Source organism: Delphinus delphis, chromosome 2 (assembly GCF_949987515.2).
Source record: "Delphinus delphis chromosome 2, mDelDel1.2, whole genome shotgun sequence".
In the NCBI taxonomy this organism is placed as follows: Eukaryota; Metazoa; Chordata; class Mammalia; order Artiodactyla; family Delphinidae; genus Delphinus; species Delphinus delphis.
The window spans coordinates 48,252,863-48,272,631 of NC_082684.1; the positions used below are offsets into that span (position 1 = coordinate 48,252,863).

Genomic DNA, 19,769 nt, shown 5'->3' on the forward strand with positions numbered 1-19,769 from the left:
CAGTAGGAATAAGTAAGATTACCTATATTTTGTTTCAGCTAAATTGAATGCCTTTGAAAATGTATTCATGTTTTAACTCAGAATTATACATTTTATGAATAGTTCTTAAATGCATCTGTAAACTTGTTTAGTCCCAAGAAGTGTCTACCGAAATCTCCCTATGCAAAAATTACTATTGCTTTCTTGAAGAATCATGCTTAAACTACTACATATATCTTAATCATACAAAATAATCACTTGACCAAATCTACTCAAAGTAGCCACATAATTTTGACTGGTATACTTTCCTCTTGAAGAAATGACTGTGGCTTTCCAAAGAACACTGCTGGTCCTCACTGTAAAGGATTACTACTGTCATTTGTTTAAAATGATTATTTGAATAATTTCAGTTGGTACTGTACAATCATGCTTAAAAGAACTATCTTCAGTGATTACATACTTTTTAGTAGATCTTTTAAAAGAATGGTACATTTGTATGCCTTCGTTCTGTGCACTGTTCACACTATAAACTTTATTGGGTAAGAATTCCACATGGAGTACACTGCTGAATATACAGGCTTTGATTTTTGTAGGGAAATTGCCTCCTAATTCGGTGTACAACATAATATCCCAATGTGAACACTGGGTATGACTTTGGGGACTGCAGTGTACTCTTTCAGGACAAAGATAAAAGTGCAAATATGCAACTATGCATTTGACGTTCCAAAGTCAGGATGCTTGGAGGCCATCAAGTGCCTTAAGATCTAATCCCTCTTTCCTCCCGCTCCAAACTTTCCACTGCACTTTACTTTACCAGGACGAGGTCAAAAGGAACAGCCGTGTCCCCCACTGGACACGGCCACATTTCGAGGCTTTGTTTTCGGTTGCAACAGATAATGGAATGTTTATGTAGATGTAATTTAAACACACAGGATATACACATTCACGGAAAACGATTGAAGAATCACGACTTGGTAATGCCATCAGTTTTGTGGTGTTACATATAAGCTATGGTGATTGTTCATATCTAAATTACTACAAGTAAAGAGCAAAGGAGCAGTATCTGTCATAGGTCCATTCAGGTGGGGAGAGACTGTGTAACTGTTGCTGCCACACCCAGTCATGGTGCCATACCAGCCCAAACCTTGTGAATTTGATAAACTGCAACAAAAAAGGGCAAAAAAGCCAAAGGACTGTGATCAGGATGTAATAAGTCATGTTGGCATTTTTAGTTTTCAGTGAATTTTATAATACAGTTAGTATCGAATATATTGAAATACGTTCTTTGCTAAATAACATAATGGTTGTCTACAAAATGCAATGACTTTTATCTAATATCCTTGATTCTATATCACATATTAGAAAATAATGAATTAATACCACTCAAAACTAGTAGAACTTGATTATCAGATAATAATAATAACAATATAGTGCTTATTATGTAGTAGGTTCTATTCTAAGACATGTTTGTGTGTGTGTATATATATGTGAATATACATACATATGTACAGCATGTTTACACACACACACACTCATTTAATCTTTACAACCATCCTATCAGATAGGTTCTATTATAATCCCTATCTAACAGATGAAAACAGACTAAAAAAACTGAGGTTAAGTAACTTGTCCAGATGAAGTAAGGATTATAGAAAATGCTACATCAAACTCAAAGCATTAAGGCTTTACATCAAACTTTTACATCAAACTCAAAGCATTAAGGTGTGCATTCAGGCTTTCTCTTTGCACTGCCACATAGCTAATGGTATGGACTTGCAAAGATTTTGCAACAAGTAGGGCACATGAAGATTTTCTATGGCACTAAGCTTTGCAAGAGTTTATCTAGGGTTTCTCTGTGGATTTTGAACAGCAGACTAGATATGGAAACATATAAAATCACTATAATAGTATTTCTTCCCTGCTCACCAACCCCCATCAGCTCTGAACTAACAAGGAATCCTGCAATGAAATGGTACCATTTTACCCCCAAAGGCATTTCTCAAATAAAGGTAATATATGGGCTTAGAATCAGATGATAATTCTTTATAGTACAGGTCCCATCATGGGTTTAACATCTACTGTTCTAAGCTCCAATGTTAAATGATCTTATTTATTGACATATATCAGCAAATCACCCTTTTCATATTTGGGTTAAAGCTTAGATTTGTTCTCTTGAATCTATGTCAGTACTAATTCAGTACATCTACCTTCCTTCTCTTGAACTTCCCAGTCTTGGCAAGTCATCATCACTATCATATCGTCTTGGATTGTCAAAGAAGTATGCTCTGGAACTGTAACTGTGACTATTTATCATGCCAGCAGGTGCCTGTGAACAAAGTATTAGATAGCATAAGAAGATTTACTTTTCAACTAGGAAAGGAGGCCTGGATCTATAATGCTTTTTAGTCTTTGCCAAAAATAGAAAATCAATATAAATGTTCCATTATTTTTTAAAATAAGGAGAACAAACATTAGGTAATATTATGACATCATACCAAGTTCTGGTTTAATCTCTGTGCCCGGAAAAACAGTACCACCGACCATGCTGGCACATGTTCCCACAGAAAGAGGACCATTCCAAATACTATATACTCTTCTCCACTTATGTCTTTTACATGAGCCTGTAAATAGAATATGGCAGAGCAATTTTAAAATCTGTTTTATGTGTAAGAAATCACCCTCCACAATCAACTTGCTTCAGGTAGGGTAAGTTAAAACATCAACTTACAAGCACATAAAACTCTAAATTAATTTTCTATATTTTATGGTTTCTCATGTAGTGATATTTACCCTTTAAAGGTCATAAAAATGCTTTGCTATTAAGTAGAATAAAGAGGTACTAACTTTTTCAATACATCAATTTATGAAAATATTTTAAATACATGGGTAATGGGGTAGACAGTTTAGGCCCCATAGTCTAAGGAGAATTATAAAAGAGACTACTGGTTCCAGCTGCTCCAAAGGCAAAATAGTTACACTTACCCTGAGTTATACCTGTAGAGAAATGTAACATGCAAGTCGCTCAGCTCTGTTGCTACTTAAAAACATGCTTTTGGGCTTAAACTCCATGTTGGATTTGTTTCTATTCTAATAGATGTGGGAAGAGAGAAATGGGAAAAGGAGTGAAGGGAATCTGCTACATGGAACCACACGTGAAAATTCCTTCTTAGAAAGGTAACTGAAATTCAGATAAAATAGTATCCCACAATGCCTTAAATTCAGTACAAAGTTAAATTAATATAAATAAAGATATGACATGTACCCATGTCAAAATGTACTTCTAGGTAAAGGATGGAGAACACTGGGAAGTCAAATATGCATAGCTAGGACACCAGGAATCACTACAGAAAACACCTGGACATCCAAGGAACTATGAATGCTCTCCCATTATCAAGACTGATAATGCCAGATTTTCATAAGTCATACATCTAAAACTGAACCAAATATTTAGGTTATATGTAGCTCTTGGGTAAGAGAGAATTAATTTCATCCTAACAAATTAAATATATAACCATATTCACTAGCTAATGACAGGCAACCAATTTATCTAGAGATATTTAAATACTATCCTTTAAAAACTAGTAAAATAGGTTTATGACCAATAGATTTAAGGCACTGTTAGTATTATTAACAAAAAGAAAAGAAAATACTACTTTGAGAGAAGTTCTCTCTGAAGAATGATTTCAAGTGCCACATATAAATGAGGATTTTTAAACATAGAACTTTTAAGTATGATTACTGAGAGTAGCTAGAGATTCCATAAAAGTGTTTGTAAGTCAAACACTTAAAACGTTCTCCTAGTCAGGCTAACTTCATTATCATACACTTAGATTGGCAATACATGCTAGGTACTTACCTTATCTGAAAGATTATCCCAGCCATAATTAAATGGACTTTCTAATGTATCCTGAGATATGGTGATCACCACCAAATTATAACATGCTCTTGAAGAGTAGAGAAGAATGACTACAGAGCCTACGACAACAGTCTGGCACAGAGACATACCCTAAAAGAAAAAAAATTCATCATCATGAAACCCCGCACATTTGTCAAGACAGGCCATTCATCCATATACAATATAGTCACCTCTTGCAATGCACTCCTAGAAAACACTGAGTGAGCACCAGTTGAAATAAACTCTTGATTATCTTGCTTTACAATTCCTATTTTTAGAACCACTTGTGTTTAAACTACCCTGTTAATACAAATAAGTTCTTTGCCAACTTGCCCAGTGGCAGCTGGAGGATGATTTTTTTTCTGCCAAGGTTACCTTAAGTAGTATAGGAATAAACAACTTGGCAAAAGATCTGAGCTTTAACTGATGTTAATCAGAGAGGTAGTTTTGTCATAATGAGAAAAGAATGGGAAATAAAAGCATTAGTCCGTTTGACACACTTAATTTCCAGTAAGATGAAAAATTAAAATAGAAATACAACTGCTGTGCTATTTGCTTTGTTCTATTAGATTCTGTTAGTTGATGTTATTCCTCTGTTGATGCTGTTATGTTGATGACAAAATGATGCAGGCACCCAAATGCACTTTCAAATCCAAAATATTTTATTACTAAGCCTTTCACCATTTCCCCAAATACTGTAAATTGAGGGAAATTTGTCCTTCGTTTCTTGTTCAGAACTTTATCAAGAATGGTCAACTATTTCAGAAAGGCATGAAACTGACAACAATACTGCTTGTGGTATGTAAAGCACCAAAGCAACACACCTGTAACAGTGTGCATTTATAGCTGTCTCAGTCACAATTTCTATGTATAGATACAAGCATCTGACTACTACATCGCCCCAAATTTACATACTGAAATATTTATTAATTACTTTCCTTTTATTTCCTCTTTATATTACATTTAGGGCAATTGCACTGAACATTTGAAGTTGTGTGTGTAGTTATGTTAAACAATCTATTAATTTCAGATAGAAATAGGTTATTAAAATGTTATTAGAAGGGGTCACTGGGTTTGGTAGGATTGAGAACCTTTATTATAGCTGATTTCCTTACAAGAACAACACATTTTAGAGGTATATGAGAAGAAAGCAAACTAAAAGATGAAATATATCTTGAAAGATGTTGAAATAGCAAAAGAGTACCTTCTCTGAGCTGACCTACTACCATAGCAAAAAGGATGTGTGAAAATAAATAAAATTCTAGCAAGATTAAATTTTTTAATCAAGGCTAAAATTTTCTACAATGTACATTTTTATTTTTGTGAATCCCCCCAAAAATGTTGTTAATAAAAAGCTGATCTAAAAGCAATCCAGTTTCCATTTTAAAAGTACTATATTATTAAAGAAAAGTTAGGTAGCAAGAAAAGTTAGAATGCTGTAAGCGTTACTGTCCTTTAACATAACCATAAGTAAATTTACAGTCACTGCTTTGAGATATAAAGTGACTGCTAAAAATACATCTTATAATATGGAGATACTCTGCTTATACTTGTAAATACTATAAAAACTACAAAAGTATGAGAAAAAAGCAAAGAATAATATCAAAGCAATTAATAAAATTGCAGTCAAATTACATACATAGAGAAAGAAGCCCACCGATTTAGAGAACAAAATAAGATCCTTCTCACAAAATACAGGATTATAAAACAAAAGATAAGGATTCAGCCACCTGGAAAGTGCTCTCGAAAAGTTAAAGAAAATCTTCCTAAACTGAAAAGTCATGACAAACAATTCCACTCAGGAGCAATCCTCAAGGAATGATTCTCCCTTCCTCCACCTCTGACATCTACATACCACATTTTTAGAAATTCCACACTTGACAAGTAAAGAAGAGTTAGACCTCACTCCAGCATGCATATCATTGACTAGAGTTCAGTATTTGTTTACAGGTATTTTTAGATGCAGATATGCAGAAACCTCAACTTACCATTCATTGAGTTTTGACAAATGTGTATACAAATAGAGAACATTACCATCACTCCCGAACATTCCCTCACATCCCTTCCCCATCAGCCAACTCCCCAGCGCAAATACTCTCCTGCTTTTGTCTTTTACCACAACTTAGTTCTGCCTACTCTAGAACTTCACATAAATGGAATCATAGGATATGAACTCCTTGTGTAGGTATCATTCACTTAGCATAATGTTTTGAGATTCATCCGTGTTGTTGGATGTACCAGTAGTTAGGTGTTTGTATTGCTGAGGTGGACTATTAGGGTGACCAATTCCTGGTTTGCTCATAAGTTTCCTATTAAAAAAAAAGTTTCCTAGTTTTAGACTGAAAGTCCCACGTCCCCCAAAACTTCTCAGTTCCAGGCAAACCAGGACAGTTAGCCACACTAATTCCACTGTATAATTACATGACTTTGTTTACGTGAGAATTTGTTTATCCATTTTTTCTGTTGATGGACTGTTTCTGAACGTTCTTATTCAAATCTTTTTCTGGACATACGCTGCTTTCACTTCTTTTAGGTAAATATCTAACAGTGGAATTGCTGGGTGATACGGTAGGTATAAGTTCAGCTGTATAAGAAACTGCCAGATCTTTTTCCAAAATGGATGTACTTCCAACAGAGTATGGGAGTTCCAGTTGTTCCAATTCCTAGACAACATTTGGGGTTGTCAATCTTTTTCATTTTAGCCATGCTGGTGGATATTTTGGTTTTAATTTGCATTTCCCCGGGTGACTAATTATATTGTGCTTATTGGCCATTTGTATATCTTCTTTGTGAAAAGTCTGTTCATATCTTTGACCATTTTTAAATTGGGTTGTCTTTTTGAAAATTATTGAGTTGTAGGTGGTCTCTATGTATGCTGGAAATGAGTTCCTTATCAGATGTATGTATTGCAAATATTTTCTTGAAGTCTGTGGCTTGCCTTTGCATTTTCTTAGTCTTGTCTTTTGATGGGAAATTTTAAATTTTAATTAAGTCTAGTTTATGAATTTATTCTCTTGTGATTACTTTCAATGACCTGCCTAAGAGACCTTTGCCTATACCCAAATTGTAAAGAGAGTCTCCTGTGTTTGGTTTTAAAAGCTTTAGAATTTTTTCAGTTATATTTAAGTTTGCGATCCATTTTGAATTTGTGTGTGTGTGTATAATATGAGATGGAACTAAAGTTTCATTTTATTTCATGTGGATAACCAGTTCTTCCAGCACTACTAGCTAAAAAGACTTCCTTTCCCTTTGAATTGCTTTAGCTTCTTTGTCAAAAATCAAAGACTATATAAGTGTGGATTGTTTCCAGGCTCTCTATTCTGTTTCATCGATCTGTTTTATGCCAGTAACACACTGTCTTAATTACTGTAGCTTTATACTAAGTTTCAAAGTCATGTAGTCTAAGTCCTCTTCTTTTTCAGAGTTACCTTCTGCACTGTTCAATATAATAGCCATTAGCCACATGTGAGTACTTACATATTTACATTTAAACTAAATTAAATTAAAAGATCGGTTTCTTTCGGACTAGCCCTCTTTCGAGTGCTCAGTAGTCACATACTGAATAGTGCAGATATAGAATATTTTCATCATCGTAGAAAGTTCTATTGGAAAGTGCTACTTTTTAAGTATTTTGGGTCCTTTTTATTTCCATATAAATTTTAGAATAAACTTGTCAATTTCTATTTTTTAAAACCTCAAGGTAGTATTATGATTGGGATTGCATTGAATCTATAGATCATTTTGGGGAGAATTGCTATCTTAAAAATACTGCATCTTCCAATCCATGAACAATGGTCTTCATTGATTTATGTCTTTTTAATTTCTCTCAGTATTATTTTATAGTTTTTAGTATAGAGGTATTGCTTGTTTTTTGCAAAATTTATTCCTAAGTATTTTGTTTTTTTATGCTATTAATGTTATAGAATTGCTTTTTGAATTTCATTCTCTAACTGATTGCTCCTGGTATATATGAAAATACAATGTAATTTTCTGAGAATTTGCTAGTAGCTGTTTAGTAGATTCCTTAGGATGCTTTACATAAACAATCATGTTATCTGCAATTAGAGACAGTTTTACTTCTTAATTTCCAATTTCATACCTTTTTGTTTTTGTTTTATTAGAATATTGAATAGAAATGGTGAGAGTGGGCATCCTTGCTTTGTTCCCAACCTTAGGGGCAAAACATTCAATACTTTAAGTATGACACTGATTGCAGGTTTTTTACAGACCTCCTTTATCAGATTGAGGAACATTCCTTCTATTCCCTATTGGCTGAACATTTCATTGTTGTTATTTTTAAATCATGAATTTTATTCATGTTATTAAATTTTTAATCATGTTATTTTAAATCATGAATTTAAAATTCACGGTGTTGAATTCTGTCAAATGTTTTTTCTACATCTATTCAAATGAGTATTTGGTTTTTCTCCTTTGTTCTCTCAATGTAGTGAATTACAGTGACTGATTTTCAAATGTTAAACCAATGTTGCATTCCTGGGATAAACTCTTTTTAGTCATGATGTATTATCCTTTTTATATGTTGCTTAGATTCTGTATCTCTAAGTATAAGAGGTACTAGTGTATAATTTTTATTTATTTATCTATTTTTAATTTTTTTTTTTTTTTGCGGTACGCAGGCCTCTCACTGCTGTGGCCTCTCCCACTGCCGAGCACAGTCTCCGGACGCGCAGGCTCAGTGGCCATGGCTCACGGGCCCAGCCGCTCCGCGGCATGTGGGATCTTCCCTGACCGGGGCACGAACCTGTGTCCCTGCATCGGCAGGCGGACTCCCAACCACTGTGCCACCAGAGAAGCCCCTAATTTTTATTTGTTTAATAATGTCTTTGTCAAGTTTTGGTATCAGAGTAATGCTGTTCTCATAAAACATGTTAGGAAGTGTTCCTTTCTCCTCTATTTTCAAAAGAGTTTGTTTACTATTGGTGCTATTTCTTCTTTAAATATTTGATAAAATTAACCAGTGAAACCATCTAGGTTTGGAGTTTTGGGAGAAATTTCTGATAACAAATTCAATTTCTTTAATAAATATGGGGCTATTTATATTTGGTATTTTATCTTTAATTAATTTTGTTATGTTGTATTTTTTTTTAATTTGTTCATTTCATCTAAGTTGTCAAATTTATCCACAAGGATTTGCTCATAATATTCCCTCATTTTTCTTTTAATGTCTATAAGATCTATTGTGATTGTCCCTCTTTTATTCATGGTATTGGCAATTTGTATTTTCACTCTGCCTTTTTTGGTACATCAAATTTGTTGACCTATTAGAAGAATTAACTTTTGGCTTTAATTTCTCTATAGTTTATTTTCTGTTTCACTGATCTCTATTTTTACCTTTATTATTTCAGTTCTTCTACTTACTTTGGACTTACTTAAAAACAAAAAACAAAAAACTTTTTCATAGTTTCCCCCAGCTTTTTCTAAGGTGAAACCTTAGGTCACTGATTTTATATCTTTCTCCTTTTCTAATATAGCATTTAAAGCTGTATTTTTCTCTTCAAGCATTATTTTAGCTGCATCCCACAAATATTGGTATATTGTTTTTCACTATTCTTCAGTTTGAAATATTTTCTAATTTCCCTTGTGATTTCTTCTTTTTCCCATGGGTTATTTGTAATTATGTTGCATAATTTCTAAATATTTGGATTTTTAAGAAGATATCATGTTGTTATTGATACTTAATTGCATTGTGGCCAGACTACATTCTTTGATTCCAGTCCTTTTCATTCTTTGATTGATACCTGTCTTATGGTCCACTGTATGGTTTATTTTGATGACCACTTCCATGATCAACTGAAAGGAATGTATATTCTCCAGTTATTGGGAGTCAGTTAGCTCAGAGGTGTTGATAGTGTTGTTCAGATTTTCTATGTCTACTGATTTTTTCTTTTATCAACTTCTGAGTATGGGGCATTAAAATCTCCATCTATGATTGTAGAGATTTTTCCCCCTTTTTTTCTTACTATTTGGTAAGTCTTTTTTCCCCTCTTTATTCCTACAATTTGGCTTCATGTACACATTTATGATTTTTATGTCTTTCTGATGAAATGTACCTCTTTATATTTGGTAATATCCTTTGCTTACCTTTTTATATCTGGTAATACCCTTTGTTTTGAAGTCTCTTTTATCTGATATTAAAGTGCCTTCTAATACTTACTGAATGAATAGTATATTAGTTTCCATCTAATTATTTTTAACTTATTATCTGTCTTTATATTTATTTAAAGTGCATTCCGGAAGCCAGAGTATAGATGGGCCTTGTTTTTTTAGAAATTCATTTTGACAGTCTCTACATTTTAACAGGAGTGTTTACTCCATTAAGATTTAATATAATTAGTGATATGTTTAGATTTAGGTCTTACATTTTACTATTTGCTTTCTGTTTGCCCTTCTTGTGCTTTGTTGTTGACATTGTTTATTTGTTGTTCCTCTATCCATCATTTTCTGCATTCTTGTGGGTTAACTGAATATTTTTTAGAACTCCATTTTAATTTATCCATTGAACTTTTAACTATACTTTTCTATTTCTTTGTTTTGTTTTGTTTTGCTTTTTGCCTTAAGTGGTTGTTCTAGGGCAACAGTTCTTAAAGTGTGGTCCAGGGACCTTAAAGATCAAAATCAAAATGATTAAAAAAAAGAGTAATAAGATGTTATTTGCCTATTATATTCTCATTCTCTTTTGTATATACAGCAGAGTTTCCCAGTGGCTCTATGATATATGATGGTTTCAACACTCTGTGTACATGTGTGTTCTTGTGTTTTCTAGGTTCCTGATATAATAGAATTAGGGTATAAATATATGCATTTTCAGAGATTAACTCAGCTTGTTCTCTGTACCTTTACTGGGTTCTTGTTAGTTTTCTTTGGTTATACCTGCTATATCTGATAAAACCTCATTATTACCAAACAAGTAGTTATTTGGAAATCCTAAAATTTTCCTTGTATCTACATGGCAGCACAACAAGAATACGTACAATTTACAGATTTGTTTTATAATATTTAAGAATTTTTTTCAAACACTTAAAAAAATTTTAATTTAATATTAAACTATTTTAGAAATTAATAATTTTACTCTAAGATGAAAATTTTTTTCATATTTAAGAATGGATTATTGGCTGAGGATTGGGGACTTACTGTTTCATTCGTACAAAGTTTCAGTATGGGATGAAGATGTTCTGGAGATGGATAGTGGTGATGGTTGCACAACAGTGTGAATGTACTTAATGCCACTGAACTGTACATTTAAAACTGGTTAAAATGGTAAATTTTATGTTACGTATATTTTGTCACAATAAAAAATATTTTTCTCTACATACAGCTTCTTTGTTTACCTCTAAGATGCTGAGAAAGATGAAAGTGTTAGAATTCTCTGGTTCAATGAAGAAAGAAATCTACATCAAAGTAATTGGGTGAAACTGATTTCTTGTTTTGTTTTATCAAATGAAGTGCAATGAAAACTAACTTTCAATAGGTTTTATAAACGTTAATAATTTACCTTATTGTGTCTGCTGTGACAGAACATTATGTCCAAGTTAAGCTGCAGCATCATTTTGAGACCAATCATTCAGAGTTTCAAGCACAAGGAATTGAAATTTTAAATGCAGGTGTGGTGAGCACTTTAAACACCACAAATTGTTTTTATTACTTTCCAAACTAGAAATTAAAAAGCCACTCAGGCATTTTACAGGCTAAATTACTATATTGCATTGGCTGGCGAAGCACTCATAGTAGCTGAGAGACTAGTAAAGCCTTGTACAGTTAATATTGCTGAATGCCTGCTGGATGAAAAGTCCATAAAAGAAATTATGGCACTGTCATTTTCCAAGATAGAAATTCACTGATTCAAAGATTTAGCTGAAAACATAGTGATTTAATGTCTTGTCAATAGACTTGTATTTTTGCCTTACAAATATATTAATCTGATATAGAAGGACTAATTTTGTTTATATTCATCAATTATATTCATAATTTTTTTATATTCAAAATTCATTCAGCATTTTGTTTATATTCATTCAGTAGCAACTAATCATCCAAGAGGGCATTCTTTTATGTCAATGCCTGAGAAGAAACACAAGTAGTACTGAAATATTCAAAGTGTTGAAAATTCTTCTGATTGTTTATCCTGGGCCAATTGTACTGATAATCTCACTAATGGTACAAAAGCAATGGTGGGTAAAACTTTCGGTCTTAGCACAAATCAATGCAGTGTCACCAAACTGTATTGTATTCTTCACTACTATGCACTCCCAGTTAAAAAAGAAAGCTTCACTTAAGAATCTCCTTGATGAAGGGACTTCCCTGGTGGTACAGCAGTTAAGAATCCACCTGCCAATGCAGGGGACACGGGTTTGATCCCTGTTCCAGGAAGATCCCACATGCTGTGGAACAACTAGGCCTGTGAGCCACAACTACTGAAGCCCGCTCACCCTAGAGCCCGTGAGCCACAACTACTGAGCCCGAGTGCTGCAACCACTGAAGCCTGTGCACCTAGATCCTGTGCACCGCAGCAAGAGAAGCCACTGCAATGAGAAGCCTGTGCACTGCAACAAAGAGTAGCCCCTGCTCTCTGCAACTAGAGAAAGCCCACGCGCAGCAATGAAGACCCAATGCAGACAAAAAAAAAAAAAGAAAAGAAAGAAAAAAAGAATATCATTGATGAAGCAGTGAAAATATTTATTAAATATTGACCCTAGAGTACGTGTCTATTTAATATTCTGTGTGATGAAATAAGACACACACTTAAAGAAATTCTGCCGCATCCTGAAGCATTCTTGAGGAGAGGAGAAGCACTTATGTGATTACTTGACTTGTGAGCTGAACTAACCACTTTTTTCATGAAATCCCATTTTCTACTTAACAGACAACTATGGCAGACAAACAATGGTTATTCAGACTTGGTTAATGGGCATATATTTTTTGAAAAATAAATGAAATGAGCCTGTCATGTCAAAGAAAACATCTGACAGTATTTATGGCCAATGATGAAATATGAACTTTCAAGTGAAAATCAGAATTTTTGAAAACTTGTAAGCGTTTGTATCCACTGTAAGACTGGCAGCTTCCCAAAACTTAAATACTTTTCGAATGAGATTGCTGGTGATATTAACAAATGTGATTTAGGTTATTGTCTAATGAAATGTATCAACATTTTGAAGATCTGTGACCACTCTTTTCTAATGATCAATGCATGATGTTACAAACTCATTCAAAGTGCAAGATAGACCAATGGAGAGTACAGAAAGTTCACTAATATCATTTTAGATTCCACACGGCAACTAACCTTTAAGAAACCTCCACTTCAGAGTTTTGGTGTAGTATTAGAGAAGAATATCCACAATTATCTGAAAAGGCTATTAAAATTCTCCTCCATTTTCCAACTACATATATTTGTGAGGATGGATTTTCTTCATATACTTCAACCTAAACAACATATCACAACAGATTGAATGCAGAAGCAGACATGAAAATCCAGCTGTCTTCTATTATGTCAGACATTAAAGAGATTTGCAAAATGTATAACAATGTCAATCTTCTCGCTATTTATTTTTGTTTTGGAAAATATAATTATTTAGCATAAAATGTTATTCGTGTTAACATATAATGGATTTATTATTGGCATTTTAAATCAATAAATGAATATTTTTAAAATTTCTCAATTTTTTTTTCTAAAATGTATATATAGGTAGATATAATCTACATAAACAAAAGCTCTTTGGGGTCCTCAATAATTCTTAGGAGTGTAATGGGAGCTTGAGACCAAAAAATTTGAGAATCACTGCTCTAGGGATTATAATATATATCCTTAACTTTTCATAGTCTAAGCAATAGTTAATATCATACCACTGATGTAAAATGTGAGAATTGCAACCATACAGGCCCTGTCCTTGATGCTACAGTGCTATAGTTGTTATATATACTATATAGAGAATTATGTATTATATCTACATATGTAAGCCTCACATGTTATAATTTTTGCTTTGCACAGTCACATTTATTTTAAAGAAATTAAGAAATTATATTTACCCACATATTTATTATTTCTTGTGTTCTTCATTCCTTCCTGAAGAGCTAAAATCCAAGCCGATTTTATTTCCCATCAGTCTGAGAATTTTCTTAGCATTTCTTGTAGTATAGGTCTGTCGATAATGAACCCTCTTAGTTTTCTTTTACCTGAAGATGTTTTTTATTTCTTCATCATTCTTTATGAATATTTTCACTTGATGTAGATTTCAGAGTTGACAGCATTTTTCTTTCAGCATTTCAAAGACATTGTTACCAAGTTTTCTGGCTCCATTATATCTGATGAGAAGTGAGTGATCATTTGAATCAATGTTCCCTTATGTATATGTCATTTTTCTTTGCTCTCAAAATTTTCTTTTTCTTTTTGGTTTTAAGCACTTTGAGTACAATGAACTTAGGTAAGATTGTCTATATATTTATCCTGATTGGGCTTAGTTGAGCTTCATGAAACTATAAATTTATGTCTGTCATCAAAACTGGAAAATTTAGGTCATATTTCCTCAAATATTTTTTTCCAATCTCATTTTCTCCCTCTTTTCCTTTGGGAATTCCAATTATACATAATTTGGCCCTGAGGCTCTGTTCATTTTATTATCATCTTTACCCCCAATATCCTCTGTTCTTCAGATTGGATAATTTCTGTTGATTTAAGTTCATTGACTCTTCTTTCATCTCCAATCTGCTGCTAAGCACAACTAGTGACTACTTAAATATTGTATTTTTTAATTCTAAAATTTCTGGTAGTTTTTAAAAATAGTTTCTATTTCTCTGAGATTTCTTATTTATTCATTCATTCAAGTATATTTTCCTTCACATCCTTGAGCATATTATAAAATCTTTGTCTGATAAATCCAACATCTGGGTCATCTGTGGGGGACTGCCACCAATGATTGCTTTTTGAGTTTTGATTTTTGTTCTTGAGTATGAGTTAAATTTTTCCTGTTTCTTCATATATCTAGAGACCTTGGATTGTGTTTTGGACATTGTGAGTGCCATGTTTTAGAGTCTGGATGTTGTTATAGTCCTCTGAAAAGTATTTTTTCTTTTTTTCCCTTAAATTTTTTTTAAAATTTATTTTTAGCAAATAATTAACCTGGCTAGACTCAAATCCCAAACTATCTCCCATGAATGGATAGCAGCTGAAATCTCAGTTCAATTTCTTTATCCTTAACTGTGCTGCTGCTTGGAGTATGTCCTGCACATGCTTAGTTCAGGTATCGGATAAAAATTTGGCAGAGTGCATAATCAGAATTTGGAGCTTCCTCTATCTGGCTATCTTCTTCCCGAGATTTCCCACTCACTTTCCATCTGGAATAGTTTCTTGAATTTTGTCCTATGATTCTTCAAGCAAGTAAAATAGAAGGTTTCTCTTCAAGTTTTGGCTGCCCCATGGATGGGACTTTCCCTCAGGCTAGAAGCTGTAAAAAATAGGAAACTCACTGTGTCGGTTCCTTCTTCTAAGGGGTTGCTCTCCAGTGCCTTCAGTGCTTTTTATATTTTGTCCAGAATTTATCTTTGCTTTCTGTAGAAGGTTGGGTCCAATGGAAGCTACTCAGCCAATACCAGAAGTAGAACCCTGCACATAGTTTTTGAATTCATCTCACAAACGCTACTTCCATTTTGAAATTAGAATGAAAAATAAGAAAATAAGGTAGTCTCAATTAGTAAATTTTAAAATGTATTTTGATAATTATATGGCCTAAAACAGTCTCAAAAAGAGTTTCACTGTGCTAAGACACAATGAAATTAGATCTCTGGCTCCTATGACCCTACCATTACAGAATAGATGGCTTTTAGTGGATGGACCTTATGACCATGGAAAAATAAAAAATTCTGAAAATGCTGGCTGGTCTAGTAAAGGAGTCTAGAAGTACAAGGGAAAGCTACTTGAGCTTAGGAGTAGGTAAAAGATATAAGCCCAGGGTTGTAAGCAGGGATTTTTCAAATGGGATAAGTGTGTGGAGGGTTGGCTCAGCAGCAGAGTAGAACAGAATAGGAAATAAGACTTGGAGTATAAGAACTGGAGGAATGAAAGCAGTAAATTAAAGACGTACCACAGCTTAAGATAGATAAAGAAAATCCCAGTGACTCAGGAGAGAAATTATAACAGAATATTGGGAAGGTGGCAATAATTCCTATTACAGAGGATGATGCGGCCTCTATTTTTTTTTTACCACCATCCTCACCAAATTCTGGTGAAGTCATATTTCAGGGTGGTGGAAGTGAGACATTAATGGCATTTTAGCCTATTTCTTTAATTATGGCCTAAATTACCATACACTCCTTCTTTAGTCTTATAGGATCAGCTGGTCTGCATGAAAGATCAGAAATGTTGTTTAGCTGAATGTTACTGTGTCTCTGCAAGATGCTAATGATGCCTCCATCCTAATACATTCATTAATATGGCTCAAGGATTGAGTGAACATGGGACAGAAAGGTTTGCATAGTAATTAAAACTGTTAGACATTCGGGAGAGAGAGAGAAAATGCATTATTTGTAAATGGCTAACTGGGCAGGGAGATAAGCTGACCTTGAGTCAGATAATGATTCCTTTTACACTCTTATGCAGGTATAAAATTGTATGTGTCCTTGACCAGAGATGTAAGGCTGAAAGCTTAACTTTTATTCCCACCCCACCTTTGAGTGGTCTTTCATGTAGATAATTCCAACTTGCCATTATAGGGACTAAGCATCTACCATCGGTTTATACCTTTTTGTGCCAATCGGTTATTTTTTCCATTAAAAATGATATGTCTCCTATATTCTTAGAAATATGCTTATTTTTTTCTAAAATGGAAAGGAATATTAGAATAAAAATAATTTTATTGTATGCATTTTAATGTTAAAAGTTATAATTCTGATAAAAGTAAATAATTTCAAATATACCACAGAAATCATACAAATAAAGGCAAAGCAAACAGCAATAAAAAACCTTAATGGGAGAAAAGGACCAATACCAACAATCATATCAATAAATATAAACTATTTGTTTACACTATAAAGAGTTTATATAAAAAAACTCTAAAATATTTTGTTTAAAGTTAATGAGACATACTTGAAATGTAAGCAACAGACAAAAACTTAAAAGCTAATATCAAGAAAAGAAAAAAAATCAAATAAAAAAGCCATTACATAATTTTAACAATACATGTTCCAAAAATTTCTAAGAAAAATGAGTTAAACAATGAAATGTAATCTATCAGAGACTTCAATCCTTACAAAATCTGTGTGGGATGGGATATAAATAGAGTCAAATAAAATTACAATAAATTATTTAAAAGAGAGATCCTGTTCTTCAGGTAATCCTTATTCTTTTACACCGTTCCTTTTGAGAATTTGATTACATATATAGGATCTGTCTCCAGATACAATTTGCCAAAAATTTCAGGTATTCAAGAACTTCCTGAAGCTACATTACCATCCCTTAGTACACATTAGGATAATAATGGCTAACATTTGTAAGTTAGCGCATTCCCAAGTGCGAGGTATTATACTAAATACTTTATATGCATTTTAATTTAATTCTTATAACATCTTTATAAGGTAGGTACTACTTTTACCCTCAAACAGCCTCTGAGATCAATACTGTCATTATTTCCATTTTACAGATCAGGAGAGTGACGCTTAGATGTACTGTTACTTGTGCAATGTCATACAGCCAATGAGCAGGAGAGATGGTATTTATTTAGATCATTATCTATCTGATCCCAGGTTTCCAGCTCTTAATCACTATGATATACTGTCTCTCACTAAGGTCTTTTCATATTAATTAAAAAATCAATATACCTGAAAAAGAGATATAAACATATCCCAAAGTATATCCAATCCCATTTTTCATTTATATCACCCTCATTGCAAAAGAGAATTTGAAGTAGTTACAGAGATACACACAGAATAAAAAGTAAACATAGGAATGTGCGGGGGTGGGGGTAAGAAAGTGAGATGAAACTAGAGGTAGACCCAGAAACAAAAATGAGTATCATAAGGTCATCTACGATTGATATAAAGGTGAGTCACATATTTGTTTCTGAACAACATAGTAGCCAGGGAAAAGAAGAATTTAATCAATAATGTTTTACCTAGTACTGAATTGGAGGAAAAGATCTTTTCTAGGGAACACTGATTGTATGGACAATATTCTTAACAACATAATAGAGACTTTAAGATAAATGTTTCTTACAAGAATTTCATACATATTTCTTGACGTAGGCCAAAGCATAATGTCACAGTATATGTTGGGAAAGACAATTCTATCCAGGGTACAATGCAGTCTCAGAATACAACTCTATAATGAACTGGATTGGGCAGAGGAGAAGATATGGAATAGACAGGGAAATGGACAGACTGTACATACTTCAGGTAATTTTTCCAGCAATTAAGCCTTTGAATTTAACAGTTGATAGTAAATTTTTTCTAACAAGAACCTGGAGTACAGAAATTCTACATTGTTTAGTAGGCCACATTCGTATGCATGGACAATCAAGCAGAGGGTAAAACTGATAATTTCTTATGGAGGTTAGGGGGCCTGAAGAGGACAGATATCTGAATTTTAGACTTTCCACCAAAGGGAGTGTAAAGATAGTATCTATCTATATGTAGAGATAATGTGTAATTCGCACTGATGTGTAAATATGTAGTATTTGAGACATGGCTGGAATCCAAACGGAAAAATTTTCTTTGTTTTTGTTAAATAAGAATGTTGCTATAATATAGCGATATTATGGAAAGTTGCCAAGGCAGTACTTGAGAAAACATATTGCTCTTAATACCTTTATTAGTTTACAAAATAATAAATTAAGCATCTATATAAGAACATAGATATGGAACAAAGGAACAAAAATTAAAAAATGAAAGAGCAGAAATAAACTATTCAAATTGACAATAACTAATATTTAAAACGCAAGTTAGAGTTGCTACTTTGAAAAAGAACCAAATCACAGCACTGGTCTAGTTGCTAAAAGAATAAAATTAAATTTAAAAGAATTCAGATAGAGAGTTATTTCTAAATTTTATTCTGGAGATGGAGGAGAAGGGACCAAATTGAGGTCATAAAAAGGGGTAACATTAGAGTTATGCCTTTAAAGTTGGGTAAGATAAGGACAAACAGGAATAGAGCACTGGGAGGGAAAAACATTCCTGGAAGATGAAACGGCCTAAGGATATACAGACAGGGAAGCATACTGTGTGCCATTTAGAAATAAGGTAGGTAAGACTGGTTGAGACAAATCATGGAGGATCTCATTGTCACCAAATATGTAGAAGAAGGAAGGAAGAATAAAGAGAAAAACAGACTGAAGTCTGAACTTTAAGGAAACTCTCTGAGAGACAGCCAGAAACAAGGTCAGTTTGAAAGTGGAGGATATAAATGCTCAACAGACATTTGTTGATGGAATAAAAGAAATGGCCATGACTATATGTTGTTATAGAAGTCAAAACACAAAAATGAGCCTAGTGATTTTAAAAAGAGAATGTGAAAGCAAGATGACGTACTATTTGAATAAAGAAGTTTATACCCTAATTAGGAAGACCAAGAACTACAGAACATAGAATAAAAATAATCGAATATCTCATATTATATTTACCTTTATAGGTGTGTATTTGAACATGTTTCTCTGTAGTGTTCCTAGAGAATTCTGAATGCATGTACCTTTTAAATTTAATATCTTTCATATGATAGCGAGGGAAAGGTATTTGAAATAATTCTGGAGGAGTTATTAGATGAACTTCCCTCCTGAGACTGGCAACTTAACTCTATTCAGAGAATTTTCTATATCAGAGTGAGTAAAACCAAACTTAGAAAGTTGCTAGGTATTCAGAAAAGAAGCTCTTTAAATTCAACCACATCTGTGTATGCTTT

At 33.2% G+C, this 19,769-nt stretch overlaps 1 protein-coding gene across 1 annotated transcript in view; it reads right to left on the bottom strand.

The window, feature by feature from the left end:
* The window catches only part of GPR137C (G protein-coupled receptor 137C), a 53,377-nt gene continuing 33,608 nt past the window's right edge, over window positions 1-19,769 (bottom strand). The window contains exons 4-7 of the mRNA XM_060003449.1: window positions 3,836-3,985; window positions 2,475-2,600; window positions 2,187-2,305; window positions 1-1,140 (exon numbers count right to left, since the gene is read on the bottom strand). Of these exons, the coding sequence (XP_059859432.1) occupies window positions 963-1,140; window positions 2,187-2,305; window positions 2,475-2,600; window positions 3,836-3,985 (573 nt within the window). The 3' untranslated portion in view covers window positions 1-962. The remainder of the gene's footprint in view (window positions 1,141-2,186; window positions 2,306-2,474; window positions 2,601-3,835; window positions 3,986-19,769) is intronic.